Here is a 19,462-nt window from a genome sequence, read left to right on the forward strand (position 1 = left end):
AGCTTCTGATCTCTTATTTTTGAAAAGTAGTTTGTTTGGTTGGTTTTGGTTTTGGTTTTTCGAAACAGGGTTTCTCTGTGCAGCTTTGGACATCCTGGACTCTCTTTGTAGACCAGGCTGGTCTCAAACTCACAGCAATCTGCCTGCCTCTGCCTCCTGAGTGCTGGGATTAAAGGTGTGCACCACCATGCCCTGACAGAAAAGTAGTATTATAGATCAAATATGACTAAGCTGTCATTTTTATGATAGTCTCACTTGTTTTGGTTTATAAAATCAGTATTCTCAAAGTATTATTTTCAATTAGTTCACTTTGGAAATGAACAGATTTATTCACTGCCCAAGACTAAATGTTAGTTATTCTACAGTAATTTATTATGTCTATAATAGTCAAAATTGGCTTAATTTTCTTTGAAAATATTTCTAGACTAAACGTGAGACCTCAAAAACTCTGTCTCTGTGTGTATATGTAAGTGTGTTGTGTATGATGTGCATATGTTTATGTAGGTGTGTGTGTTGTAGAAAGAGTATGTGTATGTAGGTGTGTGTGTGTACGTGTGCATGTGTGTGTTTATGTGTGGCATGTAGAAGCCACAAGGAGATGTTGGATGTCTTGTTCTTTCACTGCACTGTATTCCTTTGAGTCAGGGTCTCTCACAAAACCTAGAGCTGGAATGGCCGCCAAGGAGCCCCTGTGAGCTTTTGTTTGCTCCCTTGGGGGGTTGTAAGTACATACAGCTATGCCTGACTTTTTATTCGTGTGCTGGGTATTTGAACTCAGGTCCTCCTGCTGGTACAGCTCTGACCCCCCAAGCATCTCCCCAGTCCTGAGATAGATGTCTTCAATCGATGCTTTTGAGAGGAGAGGAAGTGTTTTTTACAATTATTTTCAATTATTTCCCTTTGCCTGGCTGAACGCTAATTACCAATGATGGTGTTGGGGTGCAGAATACTTTATTACACACATTTCCAAGGAAGTCAATTCTCCTTTCTGTGTAAATGACTTATAAGCACATTGCTCCTTTTCACTGTCAGTGTAGAGCAGTGGTTCTTAACCTTCCTGATGCTGTGTGACCCTTTTAATTAAGTTCCTCATGTTGTGGTGACCCCCCAACCATGAAATCATTTTTGTTGCTTTCTTGTAAGTATAATTTTAGCTACTGTTATAAAAGATAATGTAAGATTTTTGGAGATAGAGGTTTGCCAAAGGGGTCACGACTCACAGGTTGAGAACTGTTGGTGTAGCGTGCCCACTGGAGTGGTGTGAATATATCACCCAAATTTACATACTGAAACTAAGGAAGGGGGGCCTTGGATGTACATGTGGATTGCTTGGTACAATTCTTTCGGTGCTAGCATGAGCACCTGTGTTTGGAGTCAGCATCCATGTAAATGCTGAGTACAGCTGTTCTCCCAGGTAATATCAGTGCTCTGAAGGTGGAGACAGGAGGATGCTTGGCAATTGATGGCCAGCCAACCTAGCTTAGTTGGTAAGCCCCAGGCCCAAGTGAGAGACCTTGCTTCAAAAACATAAGGTGGGAAATCAATTGAGGTAGACATCTGACATGGACCTCTGGTCTCCACTTGCACAAATACACATGTGGGGACACACACACACACACACACACACACACACACACACACACACACACACACACACACCACACAAAGCAATGAGGCCTTTACGGATATGATTAAGGGTGAATCTCCCACTAATGGTATCAATGTCCTATGAAATAGGTCACAAGGGTCTGATGCCTGAATTATCTGTACCTCCTTTTTAAGCACTATGAATTTATTTGATGTCAGCACATGTGGTACTTCTAGTTTGACATTAGGACGCATTAGAATAGCATTTGCTGCATTAGACTTATTTTGGTCAGCTTCCCATTAGTTTTCCCTTTGCTTGATTTTTTAAGTCTTTTATTAGTCCATATTTCTTAGAAATAACAATAGATCTCACTACGATGTTCCTACATGTCTATAGTATATTTTGATTGTATTAATCCCTTTATCCCCCTCCCATGGATCCTCTTCCTTTTTCCAACTAATTTCTCTTGTACTTTGATTTTGTTTGACTGTTTTATGAACCATTTGTTAAATCGTGGGCCTTTTTTTTTTAAGTCTCTAGTCAGTCTAAGAGGCCAGATCCCATAGCCTGAAGAAATCAGGCTATATCCCTCTTAGCAGTCTCTCTAAAACATAGACTTAAAAGCTGTGATTGATATGTTTTTTATAATTCCTTATTTATGGCCCTATCGAGTAAAGTGTCTCCTTCATGCCCCTTGCACACCAGATAGTCTAAAACTTCCCTCTCACCTCCTAAAACATGTAAAACAACAGACATCCCTTCTGATGTAGAGATTTTGTTCTTAAAGTTCTCTAGTTTCACGCCAACATCCTGTCTGCAATGGGTCTCTCTCTTATTCTTATTAAGGTATCTCTCCTATTGAAGATCCTTTCAAAAGGGAATCCTCCTCTTCGATTTAAGGCCCTGTTATGCTGTTTATGACACATTTTATTATTTTTTTTCTAAATTCCCTGCTTCGAGGCCTGATCATGGTCTCCAAGAACTTCCTCCTAATAATCCTCATTTCTGAAGAGTACTTGTGTGCTAACTCCTTTCTTGAGTCAACTACTCCTCTTTTATGGCTAATACCAAATAGATCAATTGGGTTTACCTCCTGGAACATGGATGAGGCATTATTTACATGGGTGAGCTTACCAGTGGCTGCATCGCTGAAGATAATGTCTCTCTCTCCCATAGCAACTGTTAACTACCTGTTAATTCTCAGGAAGAGTAGGGCCACATTAAGCCCATTAAGCCTTCATTATAGAATGTTGAGAGGTCCAGTCTTGTGCAGGTCACAGCCACTGAATGTTTAGGAATACAGGAGCATGTGATATCTGAAAACACATTGCTCCACCATGTCCCACTCCTTCCTCTGGATCTTACGTTCTTTCCACCCCTTCTTCTATCTTGTTCCTTCAGCCTTGAAAGGAGTGACGTAGATTTACCCCTTGGGCCTGAGTTCTTGCTCTCTGGGCTTTGATGAGCAGTGATTGTTGCCTACCCCAAAAAGAAGCTTCCCTAATCAAGGGTGGTAGCAGAACATTATATTACCCAGGCAGACTGTCCATTTTTGATTGATTATTATTCTTAATCATAGTTTTAAAATTCTGTCATTTTATGTAATGTTTGTGTTTTTGTAAACTTCCTTAGATTCGTATACATATATATAGTGTGAAGTGGTTCTCTGATATGGCCCAATATACTGGAGCATGGAAGTTTGAAGATTTATTTTTAATCTTTTTGTGTGTGTGTGTTTTCCACAGCCTGCCAGTTATACAAGCCTTTCTATGTGCATTGTTTTGTTCTTGATTTATTGTTTTCCAGGTGCATGTCTCTGAAGTAAGATGATTTGTCAGAAATTCTATGTGGTTTTGTTACACTGGGGTAAGTTGCATGTACCTTTGTCTATTTGGGAGGATATTTTTCTAGATCAATCTCTAACGATGAGTCTTTATATTGAACAGTAACTTTGGTATTTGGTATTCCCAACCCACATCTATACATAGCTTTTCTATAGTTCCATGAGCAATACATGTTTTTACTCCATCAAATAAGATGAGTGTAAGATTTCATTTCAGTTTTACCTATTTGATTTTTTTGTAAGGTTGGTTGTTAATCGACTATATTTCTGATGAGATATTTACTTCATACACTTCAACTAACTTGTTGTTGGTTTTTTTGTCTTAGACAAGTCTGAGAACTTCCTAAAATGTTATAGACATTAAGCTGTGCATTAGTGCTCCCTAGAGAAACAGAACTGATGACAATGACAATGATGTGTGTACAGATGTCACGACCTTTATAAGCAATGCATGGTGTAATCACAGGGGGTGATTGGTTCTAAGTTTTGCAGTTGGAAAGCTACCCATCCAGAAGAGCCAATTAGTCTCTAAGTGTAAAAGTCTGAAACACACACACACACACACACACACACACACACACACACCTATACCCACACAGATAAATAAATGCAGGTGAACTCTTTTGTTGTAATGACAGTATGATGCTCTGAGGACATATTATCAAGGAATGGCACATATGTTTGGAATGGCCACTGAATACCACAGCTTGTTGAGACTAATGCATAGCCATCCCTCCTCTTACCCGCTGTAGATTTGTGCTTCAGAGGAAGCTGTTTTAGATGTGTGTGTGTGTGTGTGTGTGTGTGTGTGTGTGTGTGTGTGTGTGTGTAGTCCTGTTGCAGGAGTGAACCATAACATTCTCCTGTCTGAAATTAGCCATACATTGCTCATGACATTTTTTTTAACTCATGGAAATGTGGTTTATTATTTAATATTTGGTGCCTAGACTTTTCAGACTCATCTGTAATTGTAAAGTGTTTATATGGCATTATGTGTATTTGGAGATGTTTTTGGAGTCTGTAAAATATGTAGAGCTGAGATGAACCGATGAGTGCTTTGTTCCACATTATCATTTTCATGCTTTGAGCATTTAACATCTGCTCCCCTAACATTTTCCGAGAATGTATATATTGTCATTATCTCTGGTGATATCTCATGGTGATTTTGATTGATTTATCGGGTGTTTAGTGAGGTTGAACATTTTCTCACGAACCCATTGCTGCTTCCTTGCATACTTTCTTTTGTTTTGCTTCCTTCGTGTTTTGCCTGCATGTATGTTTATGCACCACAGGCATACCTGTCTGAGTCCCCGGAGGCAGAACTACAGAACTTAGTAAACCATGCTGTGTGTATTGGGACTTGAACCTGAGTCTTCTGGAAGAGTAGGCCCTTGTGTATCTTCTTCTTGCAGATGTTTGTGTCTTTTGAACATCTTAGGGATATTTTAGAGTGTTTTTAGTATTGTATTCATACATACATGCATACTCATGTTCAGTGCCCCCCATACTCAATAAATGCATCTCTATCCCAACTTCATGTCTTTTTATTTTTAAAAACCCACTGAGCTCAATAAGTGCTGCATGGAGGTGGGGCCCCTTGTTTATTTTGGATATTAAGCCTATATCAGCCATACAGGTTTTTTTGTTTGTTTGTTTGTTTTTACTTTTGGTGGTCTTTTGTGGTTTTATATGAACTTTCATACTGTTTATTTCTATTTCTGTTAAGAATGCTACTGACATTTTTATATGGATTGCACTGAATTTGTGTGCTTGTTTGGGAGGTAGTTTTTTTTTTTTAAAAGGTAAAAATAGCTATTTTTCAATTGTATGAAAATAAAGCATTTTTCCATTTGTATTGTCTTTAATTTCTTTCAGCCACATTTTTTAGTTAGTGTCACTTTTTTGACACTTTTTAAAATGTAGTTATTATAAATCAGACCCTCCCTTCATTTTTTATTGCTTTCCCTCTTCTTTTGAGACAAAGGTTTCATGATGTTTCACAGGCTTGTCTTAAAACCATTGGCCCCAGTGATCCTCCTACCTCTACCTTCTGAATAGACAGAAATACAAATGTTCTACAGGCATGCTAGAAAGCCTTTTTCCTATATTGTGGTGTTCATTGTCATCTGAAGTCACATCAGCAGTCCATTTTGTTTGTCCAGTGGCCTTGATGGAATCGTGCAGACTGAGTCATTGTGGTGACTTCTTAGGGATATATGTGTCCATTTCCTGTGTCCTCCCATGGCTTAGTTCTATACTTGACCTTTGGAATTATTATGCCTTTGTTTGAATTATGTGGTTTATTTTTCCATTTAGACAGCAAAGAACATTGTTTGTTTCTGACCTTTTATATTTTCTTATATTTAATCCTTCAAAACTCTCATTCCATACAAATCCAAACACACTTCTCAGAATTCTCACTCTGTACTGGGGAATATACACATGGAGAAAGTCACCGGATTATTTGGATTCATTTATAAAGTGCAGAAGTTTAGAGAGTTGATTGTTTATTTTCAGAAAGCACTTATTTAAAGATACACTTAGAATATGAGGCTTTCAGGTACAGTGCTGTGAGTGCTCCTAGTTATATGTTTAAAAGGTAATGGTTTACCAGTAGTGTGAGTTTCCTGGAGGTAATCTGTTGTTTTGCGTTATTTCCTGGGGAGTACATGTGGCATTTCCTATATGACATCATACACCTGGAGGCTCCTGGGAAGGTCCAGGAGACATTGCAACTGTTGTCTCCAAAAACATTCAGTGAAAAGTGTTAGCACACTGTTGTGACCCTTAATGAATATTAAGAGGGTTTTCATGCTTACTGATATAATTAGATATCCAGATACTTCTTACTTATTCTGTGAGTTAGAATTAATGTAAATTTTCTCATAGTAAAACATAAGCATGTTAGACTAATAAGGAAAATTGATGCAAGAATTACCAAAGGTATGTTGCCAGAGAATGGAATTAGTTCAGTAAATATATCATGTTTTTAAGTCCAATAAACTGGCAGGCTGGAGATCAGAGCTAGTCCTTGGATACTGAGCGAAAACCCTGAAGGGTAAGTATTTCTGAGTAATGTGCTGTTTAATCTCAAATACTTTCCAGTTACATCATCATCAAAATGATCACTTGTTTTCATTATCTTTCTGCGCCCTAACAGAATTTCTTTATTTGATAGCTGCCCTTAACCTGGCATATCCAGTTTCTCCCTGGAGATTTCAGTTGCTCTGTGCACCACCAATTACAAAGAACGACACCTTTCCCTCGCCTGCTGGGATCGCAGAGGATGCCTCAACTTCGACTGGGGCTCCTGAAGCCTCTGGGGAAGCTAAATTTAATTCGAGTGGTATCTACATTTCTGGGTTATCCAAAACAATTTTCCACTGTTGCTTTGGGAATGAACAAGGTAAAAACTGCTCTGGACTCACGGACAACACCGAAGGGAGGACACTGGCTTCAAGTGTGAATGATTTAGTTTTTCACCAGCTGGGTAAGTACTTCCATATAGGCTCAATATTCTTAACAAATATATTTTATTATGAACTTATTAACTAAGCGTATGTCCCTTATAACCTGACTAACCTAAACAATAGGGAAAGAGGATTAGTGAATACAATAACAAAACTGTAAGGATATCAGTTCCGAGGAACGATTCTCCTGGCATAATGAGCAGAATTTCTTCTGCTGGAACCTGGAGAAATCAGAACCCAGAACCTCAGCAGGAGCCTGGAGCCCCGAAGCCTTCCCTCCAGCGGTTCTCTCTAGGAGCATCTCGAAGTGAAGCAATGAACAGCTAAAACTTCCATGTCCCAAGTATATAGTGTTGTGTTCTGCCTGCATCCATCAAATAGTTTTTTTTTTTTGTTTGGCTTAAAAAATTTTTTTTATAGACAGGTTTTCTCTGTGTAGCAACCCTGGCTGTCCTGGAACTTATTTTGTAGACCAGGTTGGCTTCTAACTCATAGAGACCCACCTGCATCTGCCTCCTGAGTCCTGGGATTAAAGACATGCACCACCATGCCTGGCACCAAGAAGATTTTTTAATTCTCTAAAAGTTGTATGAATTAGATGTCTTATTATGTAATTAACATATATTATTATTTTATATTAGTATTAAAGTTAGGATTCATTGTGTGACTAACAAGAACACTCTTATCATTTTATATCCTATAAAACTGTCATTAGGGCAACTTTTTTTCCTGTAAATGCACTCTGCAAGGTCTAAATTTTCTTGGAAGCAGAAAAAAGTAAATTTTAAGTAGAAACAATATCTAATTATGAATGACTTCTGTGCTGCAGAATGCTTAATGGTAGCCTTGATCTCTACCCAGTAATAAAGAAAATATTTTTATCCCTCACTGTAATAAAAGAAGTGTCTCCAGCTTGCAATAGTAGCAGGTGAGAAGTGAAGTCAGGAGGATTGTGAGTTCCAGTCTGGGCTACAGAATGAGACCCTGTCTCAACAACCCAATCAAACCAAAGAAATCTTCAGATGTTGCCATAATTTCCCCATCTGTTCTATTTAGCACCTTAAAAAATTATCTGGGGAAAGGCACCCATGCTGAAATCAGTTGATGACTAAGAAGGGGTTAGACAGATGGCTCAGTGGGTAAAAGCACTTGCTGGTCTAGCAGAGGTCCCAGGTTTAGTTTTTAGTATCCATGTCAGGAGACTTAGAACTACCTTGAACTTGAGTTCCAGGCAAACTGATACCCTCTTCCTGCCTCTGCATACTTGCATGCCTTTGGTGCACTTAAACTCACGGAGATACCCAGAGAAATAAAACAAGTCATTGAAAAATGAATAATTATGAAATGTAATTATGTTATAAAACTAGATTTTAAAAACGTTGACAGGAATAATTCCAATTTAGTTCATAAATGTTAATGTCATTTTGAATGAAGCTTTTTTTTTAATTAGTAAAGGAATGGCTTAGCCAATCCATTGATTATTAACTATGCTAAGAGTAAGCAAAGTCTTAAATAACAAAGACTTTATCACATTCTTTACTTCTGGATGGGACATAATTACCATATTATGTATTTTAATTTTATTTTACAAATGGATAATAGCTAGTTAACTTTTAAGGGAATTGAAGTATTAGGACTGAAATGAATAGGGTAAGTAATGGCTATCAATTATTTCAATTTATTATTCTTTCACGTAGATTTCATTTCACCTCTATATAGGGTACCCAGTTAATTGGAAATATTTCTCATTTGGAAAAATATGCTAGTGTTGTCTTAAGTTAGTTTTGTTTTTTAGTCTTATATTTATTTGAAGGTTTACTTTCACTTTTACTTACACATGTATGTGTGTTTTGCTGTGAGTGATGGTGCGTGTGTTTGGTTGCCTGGGGAGAGCAGAAGATGGCCTGGGCGCTGGAGTTACAAGTGGTTACAGGTAGTTGTCTTATTTGACGTACTAATTTCTCTTCAAAAGTAATCATTAACTAAGATAAATAATAATGAGACTTGGTCTATTTAGGTAGCTTGAGCTTAAAACCAAGTTGTGAAACAATAATTGAATTTAGTTCTTTGATTTAAAAGAGGTTGGGGGAGGAGCTGAGGTAGTAAACTGAGGATGAAAGGCACTGAACAGCTTGTGCAAACACATCTCTAACAGGGCCTGTTTCCCCCTTCAGAATGGGCAGCGGAATGTGTCTCAGAACACTGCTAAATTCAACTGAGCACTTCTCGTTCACTGAGTTGTATGGGGTGTTTTTCAGGTTTAATGCAATTTACTTTTAATGCAGGTGTAAACTGGGACATAGCGTGCTGGATGAAAGGGGACCTGACATTATTCATCTGTCATCTGGAACCGTTACTTAAGAACCCTTTCAAGAGTTATGACTCTAAGGTCCATCTTTTATATGATCTGTGAGTACCAATGAAATCAATTTGGCGAGTCACATGACCTGATTTGTTTACAGCACTGAAGTGGCTTATGATCCTTTTCCCATCTGTGCACTTTCTTTTGTTGCTATGTACATTATAGACAGTGGTTTGGATGCATTTTACACAACAATCTTCTCCATTAGGTTTCCCCTTCCACTTCCTGTTTATTTCGGCACAGAGATATGGATGGATGAAAGGAAATGTGAACACTGTCAAATTCCTCTGTATCAATTGCCTAATGTGTTTATTATATAAATTATCCCATGCTCTTTATGACATATCCCTATCCACTTGCTAACTATGAGAGTTGATTTTTCACTGTGTACAATCTACATTGAAAACATTGCCAACCTGAATGCCTTAAAAAAACACCTTGATATTATCCTTAGGGAGAAACAACATAGAGAAGTTGGCTAGATAGGCAGCAGTTGGAGGCATGTTTGAAGGGCAGTAGTTTTGTTGAGGGGTTGATGTAATGAATAACAGGAAGTGTTTCCAGATTTCTAGTAATCCGGTGAGCTCACGAAGCCAGTAGAACTCAAAATGTCCATGCCAGGAGGACTTGGGTCTATAGGCAGCCTTCCTGTGGGAGTAGCCATCTATGAATGGTAGCTAGATTTCAGGTGTGTCCAGGAGAACACCCGAATTGAAAGAGCTGGTAATGCTTCAGTGATGAAAGGGGATGAGGAAGAAAGTGAAGGCCCTAGTCTCCACCTTGTATTGATTAATCTACCCATTATAAAGACAATAGATGTTTTGTATAGCTCTCTATTTTAAAGATTCTGTGAGGGTCCAAAGTGCTTAAGATAAAACAACCCTTTCACTTCTATCCTTAAAAAGATCTACACAATAAGTGCTAGAAGATAGAGTGGAGCTGTAAAAAGCCATCTTCTGCGGCAGAGCACAGGCATTGCAATCATGACCTCACAGCAGCTGTGGTTGCCTGCACTGGGCCTTTTCAAGACTGGTTCTGTCAATAGTCAGTCTTGGAAGTGGGAGGGTTTCATGGGGCTCTAGTCTCTGTATTAGTTAGTGTTCTATTGCTGTGATAAAATACCATGACCAAACAATATATAAAATTTATAAAATTTAGTTGTGGTTATGGTTTCAGAGGGTTAGAGTCCATCATGATGGCCGACCAAAGCATGGCAGCAGGGACAGCAGAGAGCTCACCTCTCAAAATCCAAACTAGGAGGCAGCAAGGACATTGGGAATGGTGCTAGACAAATCCATCCCTTAGTGATACACTTCTATCTACTATGCTACACCTTGTACTCCTTTCCAAACAGTTCTACTAATTGGGCCCAAGTATTCAAATACATGCGTCTATGGGGGGCATTCTTATTCAAACAACTATACCATCCACGCTAAACTAACAGCTACAGCTAGACTCTGGGAGAGAAGGAATCCTTCTCTTTACTTAGTACCCATTGGTGAACTCACCATGCTCTAAGGGACAGTTTCAAAGCCATGATCACTCTGGTGGTCCTGGTTAGTGTCGGCGGGCCACAACACAAACCAAAATGACATGAATTCTTTGGGTTTAGTCCAGGTGTTTTGAAAGGCATGTGCTTATGACTAAGCCCAGGGGTCCCACCTTTAGTTTAGAAGGCAGGTGGTGAAGTGACACCTCCTCTTAGAACACAGCAGAAGCTCCAGAGCCAAGAATCCAAAGTCCAACAGGAGATCCTGGGGATAAAGGGAAGAACAGATGTTTGTGATGCCTCTAGATTGTGCCTTATTTACTTACTGGCTTTACCAAAAATGTGTACTTTGTCAAGTGGAATTTATTTCCTTTTCTATTCACCTGAATGGCCACGTGAGTTATTATGTACATTCAGCTCTTCTGTGGTCATCAGTGGCTAAAATGATTGGTATGGCAATTCCTTTGGTATGTGTCATTCTATCTGTATGAAAGGAGAATTATATTTTTTAAGTGATTGGATTAAAAGTCCTAGGCTTGAGAAATTTACAGCTATAATTTAGGTAAAGTGTAGCTGATTTCTCAGAGTCATGCTCAGAGTCAAGGGGGACCACTGATTTGACAATCAACTCTAACTCTAAATACGAACACTTAGTCTACTCTCTAATATGTTTGTTCTTAGCTCTTCCTTCCCACTTGTCAGAGGGAAATCTTTATACTGTCTCTCTTACACATTTAAAACTCTTGGTAAGTCATTGTGAGCCTTGGCAACGGTCTTTGTTCCTGTTAGTCCAACATGCACAAATCATTAAATAAAATCTCCACACGCATATACTTAAGGAAAGATATCAGAAGATCATCTCAGTTGGTGCAGGAAAGGCCTTTGACAAAGTTCACCATCTTTTGATGTTGAAAGCTTTGAAGAAATCAGAAATAGAACAAAAATACCTGAACATAAGGACCATCTATGACAGACCTCTCTCTCCCCTCTCCCTTCCTCCCTCCCTCCCTCTCCCTTCTCTTTGTCCCTGTGTGTGTGTGTTTATAGTATTTATATGTGTGTTGGTAGCTTTTGAGTTTAGAGATGGTATCATTAAAGGAGAAAAACATATCTTAAGGGAGGCAGAAAGTATTACAATGAAACACAGGTAATTGGAAAGTGATGATAACAAACCCAGGTAGGGAGGGAAGCAGCTGCAGGAAGAGGGGCAGTATGGAAGAGCTGCAAGGAGAGGGGGCAGTTAGGAGCAGCTGCAGGAGGAGGGGATGTTAGGAGCAGCTGCAGGGAGAGGAGGAGTTAGGAGCAGCTGCAGGGAGAGGGGCAGTTAGGAGCAGCTGCACAGAGAGGGGGCATTTAGGAGCAGCTGCAGGGAGAGATGCAGTTAGGAGCAGCTGCACGGAGAGGGGGCAGTTAGGAGCAACTGCAGGGAGAGGGGCAGTTAGGAGCAGCTGCAAGGAGAGGGGGCAATTAGGAGCAGCTGCAGGAGGAGGGGATGTTAGGAGCAGCTGCAGGGAGAGGGGGCAGTTAGGAGCAGCTGCAGGGAGAGGGGGCAGTTAGAAGCAGCTGCAGGGAGAGGGGGCAATTAGGAGCAGCTGCAGGGAGAGGGGGCAGTTAGGAGCAGCTGCAGGAGGAGGGGATGTTAGGAGCAGCTGCAGGGAGAGGGGGCAGTTAGGAGCAGCTGCAGGGAGAGGGGCAGTTAGAAGCAGCTGCAGGGAGAGGGGGCAATTAGGAGCAGCTGCAGGGAGAGGGGGCAGTTAGGAGCAGCTGCAGGGAGAGGGGGCAATTAGGAGCAGCTGCAGGGAGAGGGGGCAATTAGGAGCAGCTGCAGGGAGAGGGGCAGTTAGGAGCAGCTGCACAGAGAGGGGGCATTTAGTAGCAGCTGCAGGGAGAGATGCAGTTAGGAGCAGCTGCACGGAGAGGGGGCAGTTAGGAGCAACTGCAGGGAGAGGGGCAGTTAGGAGCAGCTGCAAGGAGAGGGGGCAATTAGGAGCAGCTGCAGGGAGAGAGGCAGTAAGGAGTAGCTGCAGGAGAGGAGCAGTTAGGAGCAGCTGCAGGAGAGGGGCAGTTAGAAGCAGCTGCAGGGAGAGGGGGCAGTTAGGAGCAGTTGCAGGGAGAGGGGCAGTTAGGAGCAGCTGCAGGGAGAGGGGCAGTTAGGAGCAGCTGCAGGGAGAGGGGGAAGTTAGGAGCAGGAAGTGTCAAGTGTCAAATATGAAGAGTTATAACCTTCAATTCTGTGGTAGACTATCTGTTCATCAAGACCTTGGAACCTGCACACATCTGCACAGGGAGAGTGCTGCAGAGCTGTAGCTGCACACAACTGCATGGGGAGAGTCCTCCTGAGTTGCAGGTGCACACACCTGCAAGGGAGAGTGCTGCAGAGCTGCAGCTGCACACACCTGCATGGGGAGAGGGCTGCCAAGCTGCAGCTGCCCCTTCACACAGGTGCTCCCAGTGACACTTTTCCCCTCTGCGCTCTGTTTAATGTAAATAATGAAACAAGAGCCAGTGCAGGCCCAGTTGTACTTCTTCCACACAGCCAAGTTAACCATTTAACACAGGCAGAAGTTTTAAAACTTTTAGAACTACTATATTTTTATCTCCATGCTTGCCTTTATTTAATTGTAAAGAGAGAGTACTGAAAGGATGAATTTGACTAAGTCCTTGCACCTAGCATAAATTGACTCATCAGATACATGGGGAAAAATCATAATTAGATTCTAGTTTATTTTCCACTTTTGGGAGGTTAGATTGGGAACTAGCTAACCAAATCATAATCTGTCAGATTACACAAGCAGCTGGGTGTGCTGCTTAGATTTTGTCAATTTGACACAAGTCTGGATGTGCTGGTGAAGAGGGCCTCCTCTCAGCTGAGGGTTGGCTCCATCAGGCTGCCCTGTGCATGTGACTGCAGATCATGCTCTTGATTGCTGATTGCTCTGGGCAGGTGGGCTATTAAGCAGTGCTCCTCTGAGCTTTCTGCTCCAAGCTCCTGAAGCAGCATTCCCCAGGATGGACTGTAACTTCTGAGCCAAACAAACAATTTCTCCTGCAAGCTGTTTTTGGTCAGCTCTTTTCTTTTTTAAATCACAGCAATAGAAAAGCATGGGGAGAGTGCTCTTGACTCAATGGAAACTGCTTCCAAAGGGCACATAGTTACACACACTCACTCCTCCCTCCCTCTGGCTCCCCACTCTGCACCCCACCCCTCCCACTAGGCCTATATCTAGCTGTTAGGGCATTGACTCTCACCCTTGCTTGCTCAGCATGCCAAGGGCAGTTACTGCCTATGGCATAATCTGCCAGGATTTCCAGACCTTCAGCTTGGGTCTTATTCCATGAGCTCCATCCAGAGCCATCCTTCCGGCAATGAGGGAGCACTGTAAAGTAGTCAAGTCAATAGAAACTTTGTGAGTTTTCTTTTCTTTGTCTAGATTTTAAAAATTAATTTTGGTGCTGGGTCATGAAGTTGTGGTTGTATTCATGGGTGGGAAGCTCTCTGCTTTTTTTTTATTTTGTTTTGTTTTGTTTTTTTGTCAGTAGGGGATGTCTGCTTCTGCGGTGTTTATGCCCAGGAAGGTAATTTTTACTGACAGGCTGGAGGATTGGGAGCCAGAGAGAATATAGGTTGTGTTATTTCCAGATACTGATTCTAGGCTGTTAGCTGCTGTGGAGTGTCATTCCAGAAACCAACACTTTGGAGACTACTTTGACACCTCTGAATGATTTGATAATGCCCTTACGCACAATGCTTTATGCATCACGGCTCTATGGCTTAGTTTACTGATTCAGAAGTGTTGAGACTTGCTTTAAAATAGTAATTAAAGATATTATTTTATCTTAAGGAAATCACCTTTTTGACCCATGAAAATTCACAAGAGAAATCTTCCAAAGTGTGGAAAAAAGTGTATTTTTCCAGGAGCTAAAATCTGATGTTTAGAAAAGATTTAAAAATCTATAAATATGTCCCCAAAGAAAAAGTGTTGTTTGAGTTCAGATATTAAAGATTGTATGAGAAACTGAAGGGGAGGTACTCTAAGAAACATGATATTCTAGACTGTTTAAACATTTATATTAGATCAGAAAGGAAGACTTTCTTTCTTTTGTAAGGTCCCTACTGTGTGCCCCACTTTCTGAGCTGAGTGTGGGTGACCATAAATTTCCCCTTTGTTGTATGACAAGATTTTTCCTGGGGAGAAACACACATGACTATTCAATCCAGATAACGAACCATGACACACCAAAGTAAGGATACCACCAAGTCCATCTTGCTGAACCAATGACTTCATTGGGATTACTTACAGGGATGTGGATGCAAGGTTACTGACATGAGAAGAAATAAGTCAAAGACAGCTACATCACCAAAGGCCACCCCAGCATGGGTGACAGCTCATGGAAGCTGGGGTCCTAGAACACACTGCTCACCTGCAGGCAGCTGAACAGACTAGCTGAGTTTCCTAGTGGTTCACTTGATGTAAACCCTTTTCAGTCAGCGTGGGTGATTTCTGTTTATTGTTTACTCAGGGAGGGCCGGGCCTAATGAGGCTAGTCAGGTTTGGGGGCTTCCTGAAGCTATTTGAGTTGTTTGCCTTTTGGTTTAAAGAACTTCCCCGCAGGATGAAATGCTTCAATTTGGTGGAAATACCCTTCATTGTAAAGCTAAAGTGTACTTGAGAAACGAAAAAATGCTATGGCCAAGTTTGAAAGTGTGGTCATGTAATAAAGAGGACAGGACACATAAAGCAAGCAGTGTCCAGCATATATTAACAGTGGGCAGGAGACACTGAAGAGCATCTGCCAGTATTCAAGATGCAGACAGCAGAGCTGGAAGACTGAAGGCTGAGGGTGGTTGAACTGGGAATCCAGCGGACCCAGGGGAAGAAGGTCCAAGGCAGGGGAGGAAGAGCTGCTTGCCAAGTCATGCTGGGAAGGGTGGACCTTCCTGGCTGTTAAAAGCTGATTTTTTCACTCATCCATTTCTTATCAGCACGTGGTAGTTTCAAAATCCATGTACATGAACTTCAGTGGCTTGGATGGTTTCACTGTACTTATTGATCCCACCAAATTTACTTGTTGTCATGTGCGTTCTCCTGACGCCGTCATCACTTATAAACCCGCTCTTCCTATATACTCAGTGTGAGGAATTCATTCTACACTTTAACTAGCTCTCCCCTCACCCATGCTAATCCCATTCCCCTGTGACTTCAGAAATGGTCCTTCATGAGTCTTGGCTTCTCTATCTTGACGTACTTAGTCTCTTCTTTGTGACCTCCTTTCTTCAGCCCTTTCTTCATGAGACACCCAAGTCCTTTGGTGAGTTCTCTCCTGGCAGGCTGATCCACTGGACATATTCAGCCCTTGATGTGCTTGTGTCCAGTATTAACAGACACAGTGTTAAGTCAGCCCTGTTTATCTCCTTCTCTACCAGGAAGTGCCTGACCCCAGATAACCCACAGGGATGACGGGGAGGTTCTGGAGGTTGCTTAACCACAGACAAGCAGACATATTTTTCAAGTTACCTAGGGTCACTAGCCTTTCCTTACCTCACTGGCCTACCACAGTTTGTTCTAAAAGCTCAGTTTCTCCTGTGATTTTGCCCAGAAGCCATTTCTTGACTAATATTTCTGGAGTGACTAGATGCTACATAATTCCTATGTCCTCATGTGTGAGACTAGACACATTGTAGTCAGCTGGTAAGCCAATGAGGCTGGAGCTTTCATTCATGACGTTGGACTCTGTTTGTTATTCCACTGGTAACATTAGAAAGAAAAGCCCCTCTTTAGAATTTAAATTGCTCCATGAAAATGTGGACATATCTGGGTTCTTTGGAGGCCTGCTAAGGCAAAGCTTCTTCTTCTTGTTCAAAAGAACAGATTTTATTACCCACTACCCTTCTCCTTAGAGAACGGGAGGCCCCCTATGGGTACTAACCCACCCCAGCAATGGGGGAGAGTGGTGTGAGGATGGGACAGGGAGGAGAGGAGGAGTGGGCTTCGAAGAGGCTGTACAGTGATTAAATAGATAAACAATTAAACAAAGAACAGATTCTAAAGCCAGATATAGCGGTGCGTGATTTTAATTCCATCATTTGTGAGACAGAGAAAAGTGGATCTTGGAGTTTGAGTCCAGCCTGGTCTACAGAGTGAGTTTCAGGGCTACACAAAGAAACCCTGTCTCAAAAAAAAACAATCAGGCATGGTGCAGTGGCATGGGCCTGTAATCCCAGCACATGGAGAGGCAGAGGCTGAGGCAGAGGCAGAGGCAGAGGCAGAGGCAGAGGCAGAGGCAGAGGCAGAGGCAGAGGCAGAGGCAGAGGCAGAGGCAGAGGCAGAGGCAGATAGATATCTGTGAGTTCAGAGCCAGCTGTTCTATAAAGCAAGTCCAGGACAGCCAAGGCTACATAGAGAAACCCTGTCCCAACAAAGCTCCAATCCAAACCAAAACAACAGAAGCAAAATTTGACTTCTGGCCCTGGGGAGACCTGGTCTTTTTTTTTAATGTAGGTGTTATTATTTTTTTATTATTATTCTTTTTTTACATATACGTTTATATTATTACACATATATACAATCAATTACCTATAGCAAGAAGAATTAAAAAATGATCAGGTATTACATAAGTGTTACATTCATAGTGTTTTGGCTATTTGTATTTGGCAACCTTGAAAACAACTTTCCTATCTTGGTGCGTCTAAAATTCTGAATGTAAATGAATATCTATCATATTTCACCTTTATCAACTTAAAACATCTATCTAGATCTAAAAACATCTTCAGCCCTAAACCATTAAGCTTAATTGTAAAACTGAGCTACCTGGTCTTCAACACCATCAAAGATTTGAGAAGAAATAAAATTAATTACCTGAGTAGACAGAAAGTTCAGGTTAGCCATTTCCAAAGTGAGAACATGACAGAGGTAGTTTGCTGCCTGAACAGTCATCCACAACTCTCTCTAACATTAAGATAGCACCGGCGTTAAAGGTTAGGCTCACAACTAGAATTATGAGAGACCTGCTATTTTAAACGATCTTTGTTTAAGCATTAATCTAGCTGCCCTGTCAGTCAGTGGGCCAGTCCATTCTCTCATTTTCATCTTGCCAGAAACCCTTTTCACCTGGAGATTTGCTGAGTGGAGAGGTACACTAATATTTGCTGAGTTGAGGGGTGCACTAATTAGCCTCTTAGTGGGATAGTCTATTCTGCCCAGAAGCTCCTTTCCCACACAGTGATTTATGGAGCCACTGCCATGTGGTCTGTTCATCTCTCTGGAGTTACTCAGAACATCACAGTGTTTCCTTTTCTTTCTACTTCGAATACTTGCCAGAGTCTAAGTGTGCTTTGTCTGGCATTCTTGACTTTCCTGATAGGTCTCAAGCCCTGGGCAAATGGTTAACTGAAGTGTCCATTACCATATCAAAGTGGACCTGGCAACCAGTTCTCCAGGCATCACTCAATCCTCACCTCTTACAGGGTATGGCTGGTATACCCTGTCCCACATGCTAAACTTCTTTCCAGGGGCTTTAATGCCCTTCCCCCAGCTGCGTACCCTCATATAATCCATCCATTTTTGGTTACCTGGATTTTTTTGTTCTACCCTTTACTTTCTTGGCCAGTCTTTTGGATCAGACCACCATTCTTGGTTGGAAGCAACCCTCCCATTTTGCATCTTCTTTTTTTATTTTAATTTAAATTTAATTTAATTTAATTTTTTATTTTTTGGCATCTTCTTAAGAAAGACGTTCCAGTCTTGTCCTGACTTTCCCCTGGCAGACTGCTTCACTGCACAGATTCACCTCTCGCTGTGCTCATATCCAATTTTGATGTAAGTCAGTCCTATTTCTTTCCCTCTCTGTGAGGAGGTACCTGACCCCCGATTACCCACAGAGGTAACAGGAAGGCTCTGGGAGGAAATCTCTCTTTGAGGTACTTGTTTTCAACTCCTCTCCTTTATGTCTGAGCTCAGTCTGGTCATGCCCACTCTGCACTCTGTAAGATGTCCTTGCCTCTGATTATGCTTGCCCATTTATCTATAATAAACCCTTTCTTCCATCCTGCCTAGATAGCATTTAGCATTGTCACTGGTGTCCCAGAGAGTGGTTTAAAGAGACCCAGAGATGTCTACACCCTTGTCACTGAGAAAACAGAAATAGGTGGATGCCTATGCCTCCCACTCAAATCTACCAGATTGACCATGTTGGAGCCCATACAATTTAAAGTGCCCTGAAATCTATGTATTGATGTCACCTCGGGGACTTCATTTTTGTCATTTTCTTATATTCCTTGTTGTTGGTTTCTCACTTTGCTGGTAGACACATTATAATAACTGCCACATGCAACTTAAACCTCTCTGATCATGCATTTCCATCAAACTGTACCCCATCCACTGCACCTTTAAAAACAACGTTTTAGACTGACCGAATACCGTTTTCTCTTCAAGAGTTAATATAAAACACAACAAAGATAACTCAGAAAATAAAAGAGCTTGGGACATTTCTGTCACAGACAAGTAGGAAGCTGTGAATTGAGGGAAGTTACTCTTTTGATATTGGGAAAAAGTGGAATAGGCCTTAGATTCCTGAGAGTGGGAAACAAAGCAGGCTTTGAATTGCCCTACCTGTGTAGGGTGGGAGAAATTTCCAGAATGCAGCACAGGGCTGGGGAACTTTCATCGTGCCCGGAAATGCCGCTGAATTAAGGTGACAAAGAGAGGAATGT

At 41.3% G+C, this 19,462-nt stretch overlaps 2 protein-coding genes across 2 annotated transcripts in view; both read left to right on the forward strand.

Annotated features, from left to right (window-relative positions):
• The window catches only part of LOC311600663 (PRAME family member 12-like), a 300,082-nt gene that overhangs the window by 75,140 nt on the left and 205,480 nt on the right, over nt 1-19,462 (forward strand). The gene's annotated exons all lie outside the window — the stretch shown is intronic.
• LOC311599062 (leptin receptor-like) overlaps nt 1-19,462 on the forward strand; it is a gene marked incomplete at its 3' end in the record, with an annotated part of 51,137 nt that overhangs the window by 782 nt on the left and 30,893 nt on the right. Inside the window, exons 2-4 of the mRNA XM_084784737.1 lie at nt 3,395-3,454; nt 6,610-6,921; nt 9,187-9,310. Coding sequence (XP_084640863.1) covers nt 3,415-3,454; nt 6,610-6,921; nt 9,187-9,310 — 476 coding nt within the window. The 5' untranslated portion in view covers nt 3,395-3,414. The remainder of the gene's footprint in view (nt 1-3,394; nt 3,455-6,609; nt 6,922-9,186; nt 9,311-19,462) is intronic.

Source organism: Acomys minous, assembly GCF_964271855.1.
Source record: "Acomys minous genome assembly, chromosome: 6".
NCBI classification, from domain to species: domain Eukaryota; kingdom Metazoa; phylum Chordata; class Mammalia; order Rodentia; family Muridae; genus Acomys; species Acomys minous.